We start from the raw sequence: 17,582 nt of genomic DNA on the forward strand, positions 1-17,582 counted from the left end.
CCTTCAGAAATCATTCTAATATGCTCGTCTTTACTGTCACTTTTGATCAATTTAATGCATCCATACTAGTAATGGTATGGATGCATTACTAGTAACTAGTAATGTAATATCAGTGTTATTTTCCTTGGTCTTAAAACATTGTTTCTCCTCAGGCAGCGATGGTGGACAGCAGTCTGCCCCTGTATGGCTCAGCGTCCATGGGAGCTTCGAGTCTGATGGCTCTGGCCAGCGCATTGCATGAGGACATGAGTTCTCACGATCATGACGAGAACTCCCACAGCGACTCCAGCCTGGAGCTCTCTCCGGTGCCCACACTGTGAGTCCACTCTCCTGCCTGTCCGCCATCAATCACATAAACCCTGAGAACATCTATCAGCCACTGACTGCCTTATTTTAAAGATTAAAAAAGGCATTGACGTTATTTTGAGTAGAGTAAGATGGGGGAGGATGCCCCCCTTAAGGTCAAAGTGCATTTACTTTTAGAATGTGTAGGATCATGATGATGCATCAGCCAGTGTGTTATTAGGGGAAATAAATTAGAAACATTTGCTAAACTAGTTGCCATAGGACAAATTAAAAAAAAGAGGAAAGATGGCACCTACCTTGAACAAGAAAAACACTTTTGATAGAATTCTTAATAAATATAACTTTTATATATAAGGTGTCATTAATGTAGAATACTAAATCAAATATTTAAAATTGTTTTGAGAATTTATTTGAATAATTAAATGACCAGTGACAAATCAAGTAGAATCCCAGTAAAAGAGATTCATCTGAAAGGTAAATTTATTCTGTGACTTACATACAGGCAAATTAATATACTCAAGTTGCCCACATTTTAACTGAAGATATGTCATAATGGCAACACTATGAATGCCAAATATTTTCACCCAATTAGCCTGTATGTTTTTAAACGTCTGAAATGTTAATCTAATTTATGGAAATATGGAATAACTCCATTATTGTGGGCCATCATCTTGTAAAAAGGTGTAATTTTACCTTTTTACATTAAAATAAAAAATTAAAATCCCCAAAAGCATTATAACTAAAACTAAAATGAAAACCATAAAATAAACCATATTCATTATTTAAATATTTACTGAAATAAAACAATTAATAAAATAAATGCAACATTTCTCATTTTAATTTAGTTAAACTTGATGTATTAAAATAACTAATACTGAAATAAAAATTAAGATCTATAAAGATACATAAGAATAAAATAAAAATAAAAACTACTTAATATAACAAAATCACTAAAATGTTACATTTAAAATGAAAAAGGAAAATATAAAACTATTTTAGGATTTATTAATATTTTGAATCAGATTATTATCTCAATGATACAGAAATAACATCACAAATATGAAAACATTAATAATGCTTTTTTTAAAAAGATAAGTTATAATAAATCTTTTATATATAGCATAAAATATCTCTCTCTCTCTCTCTCTCTATATATATATATATATATATATATATATATATATATATATATATATATATATATATATATATATATAGAGAGAGAGAGAATATTTGTTAAGTTTAAAGTTACTAAAAGCTTTTAAACTTTAACTTCACTTCAAAGTTAAATTTTAAGTTTAGAAACTTGAAGTAAAACAACTTTCATAAGTCTATTTCACTTCTGATTAATTTAAAGATAAGCTGCTAAAAATGGCCGTATAATTTAGCTCAGGGCCCGTGAAAATATGAAGGCGTGTAAAAATCTGAACTACAGTCTAGATCTAGATTTTCTTTGTATCTCTTCTTTTTAAATTTTTTTGTAACACTTCACTACTGTTTTTACTTTGTTCAGATGTTTCTAACCTGTAAAATGATCAACTATTGCACTATTTTTGTGTAATAATTTTGTCTAAATCTAAAAACATTAAGGTAATTCATTATAATACAGTGTAATAGATCACCATTTTCCAGAGACAAAATTAGATGTCAAACTCAAAACTGTTTTCTGTCAAAATCTCACAAATGTTGATATTCTGCTTAAAAGACACAATTAAAAATAGCATAGTCATTCATCAGAAGTGATGGGACGAATTTGTTGAAGTATGATTTTCGGTTTGATCCTGGCTGACGTGAGCGGTCTGTGTTCACAGGCATCGGTCTCAAATCAAAGAGGAGCCGATGGAGGCCGAGGACTACAATAGCTCCATGTCTCCAGAGACAGAAGACCAGCACAGTCCAGACACCAACCACCACGAGCACGACTCTGCCTGCCAGCCGGGGTTCTCCTCATCACCTCACTCGTTCCACTGCTGAGATCCTCGCCCATCCATCGGCCCTCCTCCATCAGACTCATAAAACTGACAGCTGCAACTTTTCCTTTTGGGAACAACCATTTATTTATTGTTTCGATGTACCTGTTTCTGTTGTATGCAGTGGTTTGACCTCACTGGTACTAAAGGGCTCCTCTGTGTTTGCAGAGGACAAAAGAGGGCGCTGTAGACTACACGTCATCTTGGGTTTGTATATTAAACACTAGGGCACCTGAACTCCCATGAAGCGCTTACCTGAAAGGGAAGGTGGTTTCCCTGTCAACTGAGGAAAATGAATTTTTAAGCTGTATATGATGAGATATTTAGCTTTCCACAAAATCTGTTCACTGCAGCTGTGAATGTTGAATGAAAAGCTCTTTGTTGTTGATGCAAGTTTGAATCACCTCTGCCTCAAATACTGTAGGGTTAGTCGCCATCAGGGCCGTCACTTAAGTTCACGACGATATTTCGATGGGCGGCCCAGTGAGGCTGTAACATAGAGGACCTGACGACGGCCCCGGTAACGCGTGGCCTTAAATTTCGAGCTGCTTATTGGTAGAATGGAAATGAAATTGTGAATGTCTTTATCTTTTTTACCTCTGTTTTTTCAAGATAAAACAAAACCAAAGGGGAACATTTTATAACCAGCACTTGATGAATGTTTTTTTCATTTGTAGTTTTTGATTTGTTTTTCACTTCAGTGTGTACAGAAGGTTACTGTATTTTCATTATCCAAAACATTTTCTCAAAGGAAACTCACAACGGTCCCAATCATTCGCTTACTTGTAAAGCTGAACCAAACGTTTTCTTTCGGGGGGGGTTTTCGCTGTTGTAGTAAGAATCAACAGTTACCAAAGATTGTGAAAGATGTTTTTTTGTGTACCCTGTTTACATTGTCCCTTTTGATATGGCCAAGACAAAGAGGTCTTCACTTGATGAGTGTAGGATTCGTTTAATGTCAAACTCATGACATTGAGCATTTTCTAATTGTAATCATTTGAGTAATTGTACCACAGAGAAAAAAGTAGATAAGGAAATAATTGTTGACAGTAACTTGTTACACATGTCCAAACTAAATAATGACATAAATTTCAAATCAATTGTCAGTTTGTTCATTACTTCTGAATAAATGGCCTTATGATTAATAAATTCTTGTATGAAAATGTGAAAAAAGTTATATGGTGTCAGCTTTTTCCATAAGTAATTCTAAATGCATAAATCCTTTTTTTCTCATTTGTTTATGCAAATATAAATATATAAACAGTGCATTAAATGCACAACAAAAAGGTACAAAATAAAGTTAATAAATAGACTAATCAAATTTGAGGTGTATGAATAATACATACACACCTCTGATTTGAAGTATATTGATGGTGGTAAATGAATATAATAGTGCATTAGAACTGAAATAATTCACATCATGCATTCATATTTGGTACCATGACTTTACATTTATTATATTTTTCACTTGTGCATACACTGAAAAAATAACATGGTAATAAAAAAAAAAAAACTCATCAAAATCCTTCCATGTAGTCTTTTTTTTTTTTCTTTTACTTTCCAAGTCAGCTGCATGTGTGAAAATATATTACTACATAAAAAGCTCAATAAGAAAATACAGAATACAATATATTAAAGTCATAGACGTGTCTTACTATCTGTCAAAAACAGAAATAACTTGTTGATAAAGAGAAGTAAAATAAATGGCACAGCTTAAAGTAACTGATTGAGTACATGGCCACGTCTTTGGTTATAAACAGCTTCTGGAGATCGTTAACTCATTATGCAAAGAATGAAGGCGGAAACGTCCACCCGTCCAATCAGTTTAAAGACTGGTTACATTCCAATATAATGTTCTACTACACAATATGGTAGGCAATAGTACAGCATGATGTGTGACTGTCAATTGACAAAGCTATGGGTTGAATATGATGTGGATGGTTATAAACCACTGTCTGCTTTATTTTATATTCTATTTATGAACAGTGCATGAAATACACAACAAATGGGGACAAAATAAAGTTCCTTCCTACTCTAAAAGTAACCAAATTCTCTCTGGGTAATCATCACATGACCGTCAACCTTCCATTATTACATCATACTACATGACATTTAAATCTTCCTAAAACTGGAACTCCAGCAGAGCACAACAGCTGCTCAGGGTCATGACTACGCCATGTCTGGTCCTCCATCTGTTTCTCCGTCTCAAACGCTCAGTAACTTTCCCTATCATTCGCAGACACCGGGCCAGAGTCAGAAACTATGGAAGCTTGTTTCACCAAAGGATTAAAAACAAAGGTACTTGAGAGTTTTTCACACAATTTGGACTTTTTCTCTCAGTTCTGAGAAATAAAGTCAGAATCACAAGATCTAAACTGAGACATAAACTCAGGATTGTGAGATGTTAACAATTACAAGAAAAAAGTCAGAATTACAAGATAGAAACTCAAAATTGTGAGATATACAGAATTACAAGAAAAAAGTCAGAATTACAAGATAGAAACTCAAAATTGTGAGATATACAGAATTACAAGAAAAAAGTCAGAATTACAAGATAGAAACTCAAAATTGTGAGATATACAGAATTACAAGAAAAAAGTCAGAATTACAAGATAGAAACTCAAAATTGTGAGATATACAGAATTACAAGAAAAAAGTCAGAATTACAAGATAGAAACTCAAAATTGTGAGATATACAGAATTACAAGAAAAAAGTCAGAATTACAAGATAGAAACTCAAAATTGTGAGATATACAGAATTACAAGAAAAAAGTCAGAATTACAAGATAGAAACTCAAAATTGTGAGATATACAGAATTACAAGAAAAAAGTCAGAATTACAAGATAGAAACTCAAAATTGTGAGATATACAGAATTACAAGAAACAAGTCAGAATTACAAGATAGAAACTCAAAATTATGAGATATACACTTAAAATGGCCAAAAAAGTTAGAATTGTGAGATAAGTCACAATTACCTTTTTATATATGTGTATATATTACATACATATATACATATACATACATATATATATATTTTTTTACTGTGGCTGAAATAAGTTTCCAATAGAAACCATGGCACCTCCTTTCCAGTTAAAAGGACAAAAAAAAATGGCATTCCGACCATAATTTAGCATACGTCAAAACTCAAAAACCAAATTGACATCAGTACAAGAATTGATGTGATGATTGTCATACTGCGGAGACTGTTATCTGTGCAATTCAGAAGTTTGAGTGCATATAACAGATTTATTTTATTCTTGGGTCAATAACAGTGCTTTATATGTTTGAAAACCCCTGCTGCCAGGGTTATTTAACAATCTTAGTGAATGTATTTCAAAAAGTCAATTACAATCCCATGAACACCAAAACAGCTCTACGAAGGCAAAACCACAACAGACGGCTGGCTTTAGTTTGGTTACATTCTGTAGTATATTTTGGTTTTAATGTGTTTTGGCATCATGTTAGTCAACAGTAAATCCCTTGTCTTTGGCGAAACGTCTTAAACTTGACAGAAGGTGCAACATTACTGGTGAAGATAAACCATCCTCCTCGTCCCCGGGGCCCTAGCGTCTCTGTGGTGCCAGCATTACTTTGTTAATGAAGTTGACGATGGCAGTCGCGGGCTGTTCGGGGTCCAGCTCTGCAAAAAGATGGCACACATTCTCCGCCACGCTGCCGGGCTTCTTGGCAACAAAACCAAATACTCTGAGAGGAGACAAAGAGATGCGCGAATGAGCGACTGGGCATAAAATATCAGTCAGACTTGCAATCCAAATAAAGAGTGAACGGACAGACAGGATGATACGGTACTATGGTAAGATAAGAGTAAATTAACATGCACATAAGCACATAATCAGTTTCCTATCAGGAGCAACACAGAGGAAACCAGCTGTCTGAACAGTCCAGACAACACATATCATTTAGACTTACTTAGAGGTCGTGCTGTCTGAGTTAGTCCACCTACGGCAGCAAGAGGGAGACAGAGACAAGACTGAGGAACAGACTCCCTCTCACACACACACACACACACACACACACAAAACACTCTCACACACTAGACGCTGCAGCCACACATGAACATGCTCTCAATCTGAGGACAAACATATACTCTACACAAGTACTGTGTATATTTAGTGTAATCTTGTGGTTGTAATATATTTGTGCTGCATGTGAATTCCATTCTGATACATTTCCTATTGCAATGTGAAATCGAGCTCATGTAGCTAGACTTTGATTTCATTTACTTGTGTAGAGTATGCTTTGGACATAACACACAATGCTTTGAGGCTTCATTTTGGAGTCTACGTCAAATCATATTTTGTAAATTGTGACTGAGAAGCTGTTTTTAAAGGAATAGTTCACCAAAAAAGTTGTTTGTAATACATCCATAATTAGAATAAAACAACTTCAAACCATTGCTTCTGGGTAAAATATGAGTACTCTATATACAATATTGCTTTGGCCAGTGAAAAAGCTGTATGGTCTGAATCAGGAGAGAAATACGCCCAATTATTTAGGTGGATTTTGATGAGACATTTTCACTGGAGTAAGGGTTATTTTGGATTATGAACTCATATTTTGGTCAGAAGTGAAGGTTTAAAGTTAAAAACGTCTTGATGGATTTGTTTCTTACAATTTTTTTTATTCACAATGATAGACTGGGGTTGTGTGGATTATGTTTTTATCAGCTGTTTGAACTCTTATTCTGACGGCACCCATTCACTGCAGAGGACCAAGAGAAGTAATGCAAAATTTCTAAAAAGATCTATTCCCATGAAGAAACAAACTCATCTACATATTGGTTGGCCTGAGGGTGAGTACATTATCAGTAAATTTTCATTTTTGGGTGAACTATTCCTTTAAGTTTGCTCAAAGGCCCATGCATATTTGGGGGGGCTCATGCAAATGAAAAATGCTCTTTCCTGTAACATCTGGTTTAATGTTATTGCCTCACATTCTTTAGATGCAAAACTGGTAGCTGTGTGCCATGAAAGAGCATTTACAAAAAAAAAAAAAAAAAAAAAAAAAAAAAAAAAATCGCAGAGCCCAAACAATTTACAGGGTTCAAAGCGATGGTTTAAGAAAAGGAAAGTGTTCTTGCATTTCAAAGCCCCAAAGCTTGTGTTTTACACACATAAAATATACACACATAAATGAGTAAAAAAATAATAATAATAATTATGCACATACTGCACAAACAGACAGAGCAGCCCACACAGAGTCATGCACTACCTGATTAATATTTAGAGCTACTACTAGTTCTAGGCAGGCAACAGTTAAAGAAAAGGAAAGGAAAGGAAAGGAAAGGAAAGGAAAGGAAAGGAAAGGAAAGGAAAGGAAAGGAAAGGAAAGGAAAGGAAAGGAAAGGAAAGGAAAGGAAAGGAAAGGAAAGGAAAGGAAAGGAAAGGAAAGGAAAGAACAAAGTAAAACAAAAGAAAAAAAAAATACAAAATGTAAAAAAAAAATATTTAAAACAAAAGAAAACAAGGACAAAACAAAGCAAAACAAAAAGCAAAGCAAAACAAAACAAAACAAAACAAAACATCAAACAAATAGATATATATATATATATAATGTAGAAAAAAACAACAAAGAAAAAAAAAAAAAAGAAAGAACAAAATAAACCAACTAATCAAACAAACAAAAAACATTACACAAAACAAAAAATAATATATCAAAAGCAAAACAAAATTTTTAAAAACGGTTTAATTAATTAACAGTTTAATTAATGGTCTGTAATTGCATTGGATGTGGAATGCACTGCAAACTTTGCATACTGTTGTACAACACACTGTAACACACAATAATGTAATAACAAATAACCACGTTTGAGAAAACATGGAGAGCAGATACATAAACCACTCTTGTATACCAGTTTGCATTTTTGCCACCACAGTCTCACCTCCTGTCTTGTGGGTCCACACTGCTGAAAGTCACGCTGTTGATTGGATAATGTCTCCTGAAAAACACCCTGAAAACCCCAACCTCTCATAGTCAAACTCAGTGTGACAGTAACATTTCTATTGCTCAGAGAAAACTGAAAAATTATATGATTATGCTTTCAAAGAGGAACTAGTGGGCATACCTGCGCTGACTGTCCGTCAGTGTAATGCCCTGGGCTGACACCTTAAAGTGAACCACTGTCGCAGAGGGCCGAGGGCTGCGTGACATTGTGGCCCCTGTGGCTTTAGCGATAGCCTGGGGTCCCGTGAGAGACTCGGTCTCAACTGAGTTCAGGTACAGCACATTGCAGGCTAAGGAGAGACGTCAGAGTTTATAGACGTTACAGTAAGAAGTAACACATGAGGATAGATGTGCTGGTTCACACTTACCTGCTCCCTGTTTCAGAAGGTCTGCAGCTGTACTCATGTTACTGACTGGCTGAACCTCCACGAATTCACCTATTGGGTCTGAGAGTGTGACATCATGATTTATAGACCAGTCTCTGAGATTCAAACACTGGCAGTTGCTTAAATACAAATCTTGTGATCATATCTGTTTACACTATGGTTAAAAAGTGTGGCAATTTTTATTTTTAGGTTTGATTTTGAAAGAGGTCTCAAACTCAACAAGGCTGCATTTGATAAAAAGAAATACAGTGAAACCGTAATATTGTGAAATATTTTCTAATATGCTGATTTGCTGGTCAAGAAACATTTATTATTATTATTATTATTATCAATTTTGAAAACAGTTGTGCTGTTTAATATTTTTTGTGGAAACTGATGTATTTTTCAGGTTACTTTAATGAACAGAAAGTTCAAAAGAACAGCAATTATTTAAAATATATATCTTTACAACATAAATGTATTAACGATCACTTCTGATCAATTTAATGCATCCTTGCTGAATTTATAATATTCTTTTTAAAAAATGGAGCTGTATGTATAATATACAGCTGTATATAACATTTTGGAGTTGTATGTATAATATACAGTACTAAATGGTAGTGTATGTATAATATTGTCTATGTATAATACTGCACATTATACATGCAGATCCATGCCAAAATAAATATTTTTTTTAGTTCAGCTGTCTTAAAAATAACTGCTACTGCAAAATAATACAATAGAGAATAAATAAGACAAAAAATATGACACATGTATATTATGTATATTATCTTTAACTTACAAATTATCTACAACATTGTCTTTGCTGGCCTCATGCAAAAACATACAGTCCAACCAGTGTTATCTGATGCACAAACAAGATTCTTATGTGTGAGTGGTTCTTTTGATGAATCAGTCAAAAAAAAAAAAAACTTGAGATTTGGCAGTTTGAATCAGTCTAATTTTCAGTGTGATTATTGAATTACCTGGCAAAGTGTAGTTGAATACAGTCACAAGGAAGTAAAATCAATAAATTAAAGAAAAAATAAATGTTACAAAAAAATTACTGTTTTGTTTAGTATGTAGTAAGAGTCTATAGCACAGAATACAGTGGAAAATGCTGTATTGTAGTTTAATAAAAATACTTTCTCTGGCTTTTTTGTTTGAAAGCATTCTTTTCTTGCCTTACAACTCCTCATAAACTATAAGCCCACAATGAGTGTATGTTGTGTCTGTGCTTTCATCATTCAGTGATATCTCAGCATGGTGTTGATGTGTGGCGTTTTGTTTACCTTTCTCTGGGATGCGGAGGGCACAGGGCAGAGAGATAGGTGTAATGGAATGCTGATACACCAGTGCTGAAAGACTCCCTACCAATGACAAAACACACACAGAGGACCTCAATACTTAGCTTTCATAACACTTCAACTTTATTTATCTTTAAAACTGATGTGCCAGATTACAAAAGCACCAGAATGTAGCCAGAAGGCAACTAATTGCAAGCACAAAAAAACATTTTGGCTTTCTAATATAGAAAAACAAACGCTACATCAAAGATATGAGCTTTATCTCTACTTCTACAACTCAAGGTTGTCCGTTCGCTCTTTTTATGAAACAGCGTTCTGAACTATTTGGCATATTCAACGCGCTGCTAGAGTACATGACGGAGATATCATGGAGATTGGACACTATTGCTGTCTGAATACATTGCATGCATTGAGCAAACTAATCCCCCCTCAGATATCTCAGGAAAGTGCAAACTCATTTTTACACTAACCTGAGCTCAACTTTCATACAGCTTTTTTCAGGCTGGCTGTTCTATTAACTCCAACTTTGTACTCAGATATTGGTCTTCCATATCAGGTTTGGGACCACAAGAACTTTCTAACATCATAATAAAACGTCAGGTTTGGAATGACAATGAGGGTAAGTAAGTGATGACAGAATTATCATTTCTGGGTGAATTATCCCTTTAAGCTCAACCAGGACTAAGCTTAATCAGTTTTTGGCGAGCCAGCCCGTAGACTTCTATAGAGGATTCCTGAACTGCTCACCAAAGTAGGGCTCATTTTGACAGCCCTTAATCTTCACTCCACGAGGCCCTGTCTCAATCAGGAAGTGTCGAACCAGCTGTTCCAGAGGGTCTCCTCCTGCTAACAGACAGGAAATTATATCTTTAATGCAGACTATGATGCTATATATTGGTTGTATGCCAAATCATGACAACCTTTCGAAATATTGCACTTCAGTTGTGATTAATGGACATTTAGATAAACATATATCACTGTTTAAAGGCAAAAGTCACACAAAATTTTCAAAACATTTCTCAGTGCTTTCTCAATTAAATATTTAGTTGAATTGTACAAAAAATAAACAGTGCACTTGGTCCAGTATTACTTATGACAATAAAATATTCAAGACAATGAAAAGCTAAAATTCTAAGTTTGTCGTGACTTTGCTTTTTTAACTAAAAATTAGTCACAATAATTTAACTGAATTCCTTTTAATTCTACTTACATTTAAATTTGTTTTGCATTTCTACTTTGTGTTTGTCACCTTAATTCAAATTGGCAATGGCATTCTCAGTTCAAATCTGAATAGAGCACAACACTATCAACCGATTTGTTTGTCCAATCAAAGACAATCGTCATAATTTTTGAAATTCTGTTTGGTCCAGAAATAAACACTACAATTCTTGTGATGTTTAGCTCTGCTAGAGTACTTCAGGTGTAGTCGTATGTTTCCTGTGCAGACAGAGAGCTTTCGGAGCAACACTGAAGCAAGATAAATGTTTGTGTGAGGAAATGCCTGCAGATGTGGCGTACCTTTGCTGCTATGGTTATTGACGTTGGGGGGTGGGCTGGCAACTTTTAGGGCCAGACCGTAAGCCCCCTGGAAAGAGTTACTGTCTCGGATGAGGAAGGCCCCTGGCTCTCTTTCCTTCAGTGCTGCTATAGCTGTTGAACAGAGACAGGACAGTTTAATGAGACATTGCTATTTAAAAAAAGATCCAAGCATATGGAACAACAATCTGTTGCAGCATGTGCAAAAACACTACAGCACAAAAGTAAGCATCATTATTAGTACTGCTCATACTAAGGGTTATGAAAAGTGCAAGGATCCCTAATAAGACATGGTTGCGTTTGCACAAGCAAAACTGTTTATGCAAAGATCAATAGCAATCAGCAATAATGCTGGGTATTTATTGATAGACATGTCCTGATTTTCATTTTTGGGATATTTTTGGAAGGCAACTCAAAAGCCACATCTTGCCATTATATTGCAGTATACCGTACTTTTGTATTAAAAATGTAGATTGTTCTTATTAGCAGCTGGCCATGAAGGCATCTCTAAACTGCATTTAGTTTTGTATAGTTAAATTATAAGACAACAGTGGATGTCTCACCTTGCTCTCTGGAGATGCCAGGTTTATACCAAAATCGAGAGCTGTCCTGCACAAATTTCACACTGACATGGCTGCCCATCTCACCCTCCACTCCAACTTCTCTCTGTCCAGTGGGCACAGTCAGCTCTCCTACTGAAGGTGAGAATGTAACATGGTGTTGGACAGAAGGCTGATGACTCATGGATGCCCTCAGCGTTCCAGACCTCCCGTTGGGTGATCCTGGCAGGCCGGATGGGCGGCGTTTCTCAGGGAGGGGAGGCTGTGGGATGGAGGCAGATGGGCACCCAGAGTAGGAGCCTGGCGGAGGAGATGGGGTACAGCAGGCTGGAGAGATGGGAAAGGTGGGAGTGGAGCTGGGGCTGCTGTCCATACTGTGTCCTGCAGGAAGTGAGGTTTCAGAGCCCAACATCAGCTTCCTACCCAGTGTCGCGAAACCAGACACTGGGGGTTCAGGGGAAGAAGAGCTCTCGTGTTCGCCAGTGGGCGGCTGAAGGGACGCAGAGGCAGAAGAAGCAGAAGGGGTGTCTGGTTCAGGAGATGGTGATACTCCATTGCTCTGCGAGTGAGCTGAGATGGACTCGGACGGGATGGGAGAAGAGGGACCTGGTGAGCGTGCTGGTTTAGCAGTCTCAGTTGATTGTGGTACCATTTCCCCTCTGGGTGGCACTGTAGCAGCAGTAGGTGAGCTGTTTGTTTGTGACTGGGTGGATTCTGATGGAGGTGTTAAAGGGGTGGAGTGTTCTGCTGAGATTTGTGGGGTGGAAGATGCCGTTGGCGAGGAATGGGCAGAGAGTTGTTGGGCAGAGGTGGGGGTGGCAGGAAAGGGGTGTATCTCAGGAATCTCTTGACTGGAAGAAAGTACAGTTTGCCGAGACCCCCGACTGGTACTGTTGGACTGTAGGGCAGGTGGGTGCATCCTGTTGTGGGAGTGGGCTGAACTGCTTTCACTGTTCACCTCTCTTGACTCGTACTCACGGACACTCAGGCTAGGACTGAAAATGGAAGAAGAAATCAACACAATGTTAAATTAAGTCAGCAGGTAAAATTTTCATCTACTGTTGGAGTAGCCATCTGTGCTCCTGGGGGTTACCTGACTACAGCTCTCCAACCCCACTCCAACACACCTGCTGTTATTTTCAGGTAAACCTGACCACCTTAATTAGCTGGTTCAGTTTTGTTTGAAGGGTTGGAGATTAAGGTTCAGGTGGTTTAGGTGTCTTGGATTAGGGTCAGAGCTAAACTCTGCAGGAGCAACCCCACATCAACTTTTAAATGCAGTTACCTCTCCTGGGTTCGCAAGGGGCTGCTTGTGTGGACTGGTGTTGGAGGTCCTGAAATATCAGAGGGTGTTGAACATGGGGCATGTGGATCTCGATGTATCCGCCGCAGGGAACCATGGGTAATGTGACTACGCCAGCCTATGCTATCCGCAACAGGGCAATCTGATAGGGATAGCAGCATACAGACTGATGAACAAATTTGATCATGCACAGATGAAACTGAATGCAGATGAAGGGCATACACATTTCTTTAATATATGATAATGAAAGCTTATTTGTAAAAGCTTCAAATTTTAAGACAGTCCAATACACTGTAACAAAAGATTTTAATTGTATCCGTCAAGTCATTTCTCACCTGTATTTGTATCAGAGGTGTACTGCTGAGAGTGGGAGTCTGTTTGGTTATCTGTAGGCCCGCTGGCATGATGCACTGGGCCAGAGCAGGAGGCGGAGGGAGGTGGAAGAGGGGACGTGGACTCAGACTGGTAACCCGAGGCATAGCCACGACTCTCTGAAGGTGACGGCTGGTAGGGGGAGCAGGGGCACGTTTGGTGTGGTGTCTGGTATCCACTGGAACTGCTGCTGTATTTGAGATCCAGATGGGCGTGAGAATGGGACCGGGAGGGTTCGGGGTATGCAGGATGGCCTGCGGGAAGTGGATCGAAGTTAAATGCTGGTAATTCATGACCGTGAGGCCCGTAGGGGGATACTGTAGCCCTTCTGTGCCAGTATTCTGCCTCTCGTTCTCGCTCCCACTGTAGTTCTTCTTCTCGGTCTCTGTCCCAGTGCAGAGACATTTCTCTGCCCCTTCGTAGCCCTGACTCCCGGTCCCATATCTCTGCCCCTCTTTGCATATAAGCCTCTCTGCCCCGTCTTAACCCAGTATCCCGGTGAAGCTCTGCCTCCCTCTCCCAGTGTATTCCCTCCTCTCTGTCCAAACGGAGGGTGTGGAAATCTTCTTGCCGCAGACAGCAGTCCCGACAGTGGCAGCCGGGTGTCACTAGGCCATCAATCATCATGACATCGTGGTAGGGGCCACTGGGTTTAGGGTGGTGTGGATGGTTGTGGTGGGGGTATGGAATGTACTCTTCCGTCCTACAGAGCAGTCGGGGAGACAGACTATGTGGATGGGGGCTGATCTCTTGGGATGGATATGGACACAGGTGGCGAGATGGCCCCTCTGAGCAAGTGCGATGAAGGTAGTGCTGTGGACCTTGTTGGCGGTCCCAGAGCAGATCTGGTGGTGGCAGGGATTGGTGAGGATGGGCAATGTGGTGTTGGCAAAGCCCTATGACAGATGGCATCCCTGAAGAAGGAGCCCCTGTGTGTCCATTAGTGGTGGTGGGACGATCAAGGCAGTACCCATTGGATAAGTGGTGGAGTCCATCGCATCCAGGCTCAGCACAACGCTGAGATCGGTAGCCCACCCGACATGAGCATGAACGGACTAACCTCAGTGACCCAGTCCTTTCAGGAGGCAAGGAATCACCGTCATCCAAAATGGCTGTTTCTCGGTCACGATCCCTCCCTCCATTGCCTTCAATCCCACCCAGCAGGCGCTCAAGCTCCTCCCTCTCTTGCTGAGTAGGCGGGGCCTGTCGAGTCGGCTCATCGAGCCGGTCAGGTGGGACAGATGAGTGTCCAGAATCAGTGCTAACAGACAGAAGCTGACTTGGACGCTCCTCAGAGCTCCTTGCAGGGCTCCCATTGGGGGATGGCAGAGAGGTAGAGTCTCCAGCGCGGAGCTTTTTTACCTGAGCGTATAGGCTGCCATCTACAGGCCCACGTGTGTGTGCGATATCTGGAGGGATGTATGAGAGTTATTTTTTAATCAATGTTTTGCACAAGAAAGAATGTAGAGGTCCATATTTTGCCCTTTTATATTTCCCTAGAGACCATTTAAAATATTATTCAAGGTTTGCAGCAAAAGCAGTCATAGTTTAGTTTCAGATTCACATTCTTTTCCTTTTACAAGTTACATATATTATGACAGAGTTTTTTTTCACAGCATTACAGGACATAATACATTATTTACTTCAAAAAGTAACTCGTATCATTGTGAAAATTCAAAATGCAAACAGCAGTCTTATTAAATAACATGTGATGTATGCTTGTATGCTATTGACTAAACACTGGTTATGATTAATAAAAAACACCTCTGTTAATGTGTCAGTGTGTAAACCTGACCATTTGTTAATGTGCTCATGGTTATTTCTGAATCTCGTTTTTGCCTCTTAGTTTCAATAATCAGATCTGGCAAGATGTTGTAAACATTGTAGAAAGTAGTATTAAACTTTTATTTCAAAATAAAAAGGAAAGTCCAGTTTAAAATACAGTATGTTCCCTTTGAAGGCTTGAATAAACACCAGTATGTGGTTGTATGAATGAATAGCTGTACCCTCTAGGCTGTCCTGATGTCTCTGATTGAAGTTCTCATAAGAGTCCCAGCGCACCACCGGATCATTTGTGTTATAGTCCACGCTGACAGCTGGATCATTCCTCTGGCTCACCCTCCCTGAATCAAACACACACACACAATAAAATTACAACCAATGTTAGACTACATCTGCATTATGACACAGATAAAGACCACATGATATGATAGCACCCCACTGTTTCAATGGCAAATGTTGTGCAAGGAAAGAAAATTGTGTTTATCAAACAATTTCATGGTCATTTAAACTGCAAACAGTTAGTAAGAACTTAATCTGCATTTTGATTAAGGTTTTGATGTTACCTTTGATTTTCTCAGGCCCAGTTGAAAACACAAATTCCACTGTGGCATCAGAGGGAAATCTGTCATCTACAGGATAGAGATTGTTAATCATTAGGAAAACAGAAGACCGTTTCCAGTTAATAATATTTGTCATTAATAACGGGCTTTGTATATAATATCCTCTCCTTACCAGAAACTTCATAAATGTGTTTTTGATTATAACAATGATTAATATCTAGGAATTTTCCCAGCGTTTTACAAGCAATTGAAGTTGCCTCCCATGCTTGTATGTAAGCCCATAGAGAATCTATTGTCACGTGAAAATCTGTATCTCATCTCAATTACGCAGCTGTGGTGCGCAGGTGTTACCCAATGGGAACAAGGGTGATAATTTACGGCACAGCTAAAAGAACACAGACCACCGAAATAAAAAAGCACATCGTAAAAAACCAAGCTCAGCTGATATCCCCAGGCCATTTCAGCTCAAGGCGGTCAGAGTTGGACAGGCGGCTCTGCTTTTATTGTAAAAATATATGAGCTTGGCATATGATTCTTGGCTTGTTCCATTAAGAATGTACCTGAACAAGCTTCATCCAGTTCACCTTTGCCGAACCAGAGCTGGGCTCCATGAATGGTGCACGTATGAAACTGCAGTCGAAACACAGAGTCCCTCTCAGCAGACTGAACCCGCCTGTGATAACACTTTACCTACAGGAAAAACAGAAAAAGAGACCATAAAAATGACAAAGAGCAAGAGATTAAAGTGATGGAAATGCCTATGGTTTTGACAGTTGTAATATATCAGGGTCAGATAAAAACAGCCCCACATACCATTATGTCTCCTTTCAGCAGCAGTGCAGGCTCAATAGTAACAATCAGCCGTCTGCTCCCAGAGCCCTGCAGATCACTACAAAAAAAAAAAAAACATACACAGTTTGCAAAAATACTCTTTAAACTAAATTTATAATTTATTTATTTCCTGAAGAAGATATGAAGGTAATGCTAGGTAATAATTAGAACCGTATTAAACGACATAATGGTGCCTGTCCTAGCAAACACCTCTAATTATGCTTTAAATTATGTAAATGTCTCCAATAGATCCTCACTCACTAGATGCCAGAAGTGTAGACAAGCTGCATGGATTGATAGATCTTCAGGAAAGGGAAGAAACCTGTCAAGAGAATGAGGAAAAAGTGAGATATGAAGGAGAAATTGGCAAACTCCCTGTGTCTCTCTCTCCTCCACTGCAAAAGATTAAAAACAAACTTGAAATGTGCGAATGTGAAGGAGGTTTGTTTAATGAATACATATGTTCTCACATAGACACATATTACCTCAATGACCTCATCGAGGGCTTATGCATGAATGAAGTCAGGAAATGATGTCATGAAAATATTCACTCACCTCCATCTTCCTGGAAGTTGGGGATGGTAGGAATGAGGACCTGATGGAGGAAGAGTGGGCTGCTGTTCATTTTGATGGCCCCTGAGAGCAGCCCTCCAAAGTAATAGATATACCTGCAGAGATATCAGTGTTAACAATGCAAAAAAGTACAGTATGTAAAAGCACAAAG

General features: G+C 38.4%; 2 protein-coding genes across 3 annotated transcripts in view; one reads left to right on the forward strand and one right to left on the reverse strand.

The window, feature by feature from the left end:
• LOC306859999 (forkhead box protein P1-B-like) overlaps nucleotides 1–5,525 on the forward strand; it is a 42,329-nt gene extending 36,804 nt beyond the window's left edge. For both annotated transcript variants that reach the window (XM_079401498.1, XM_079401499.1), the window contains 2 exons: nucleotides 153–316; nucleotides 2,118–5,525. In XM_079401498.1, coding sequence (XP_079257624.1) covers nucleotides 153–316; nucleotides 2,118–2,280 — 327 coding nt within the window. In that variant the 3' untranslated portion in view covers nucleotides 2,281–5,525. The remainder of the gene's footprint in view (nucleotides 1–152; nucleotides 317–2,117) is intronic.
• Nucleotides 5,526–5,682: 157 nt separating this feature from the next.
• The window catches only part of LOC306859998 (tensin-2-like), a gene marked incomplete at its 5' end in the record, with an annotated part of 50,124 nt that continues 38,224 nt past the window's right edge, over nucleotides 5,683–17,582 (reverse strand). The window contains 17 exon segments of the mRNA XM_079401497.1: nucleotides 5,683–5,983; nucleotides 6,209–6,238; nucleotides 8,181–8,249; nucleotides 8,364–8,532; nucleotides 8,611–8,688; nucleotides 9,900–9,977; nucleotides 10,662–10,757; nucleotides 11,433–11,564; nucleotides 12,014–13,005; nucleotides 13,296–13,455; nucleotides 13,649–15,094; nucleotides 15,692–15,808; nucleotides 16,031–16,096; nucleotides 16,588–16,717; nucleotides 16,841–16,916; nucleotides 17,120–17,180; nucleotides 17,414–17,526. Of these exon segments, the coding sequence (XP_079257623.1) occupies nucleotides 5,842–5,983; nucleotides 6,209–6,238; nucleotides 8,181–8,249; nucleotides 8,364–8,532; nucleotides 8,611–8,688; nucleotides 9,900–9,977; nucleotides 10,662–10,757; nucleotides 11,433–11,564; nucleotides 12,014–13,005; nucleotides 13,296–13,455; nucleotides 13,649–15,094; nucleotides 15,692–15,808; nucleotides 16,031–16,096; nucleotides 16,588–16,717; nucleotides 16,841–16,916; nucleotides 17,120–17,180; nucleotides 17,414–17,526 (3,955 nt within the window). The 3' untranslated portion in view covers nucleotides 5,683–5,841.

Source organism: Barbus barbus (assembly GCF_936440315.1).
Source record: "Barbus barbus genome assembly, chromosome: 40".
NCBI lineage: Eukaryota > Metazoa > Chordata > Actinopteri > Cypriniformes > Cyprinidae > Barbus > Barbus barbus.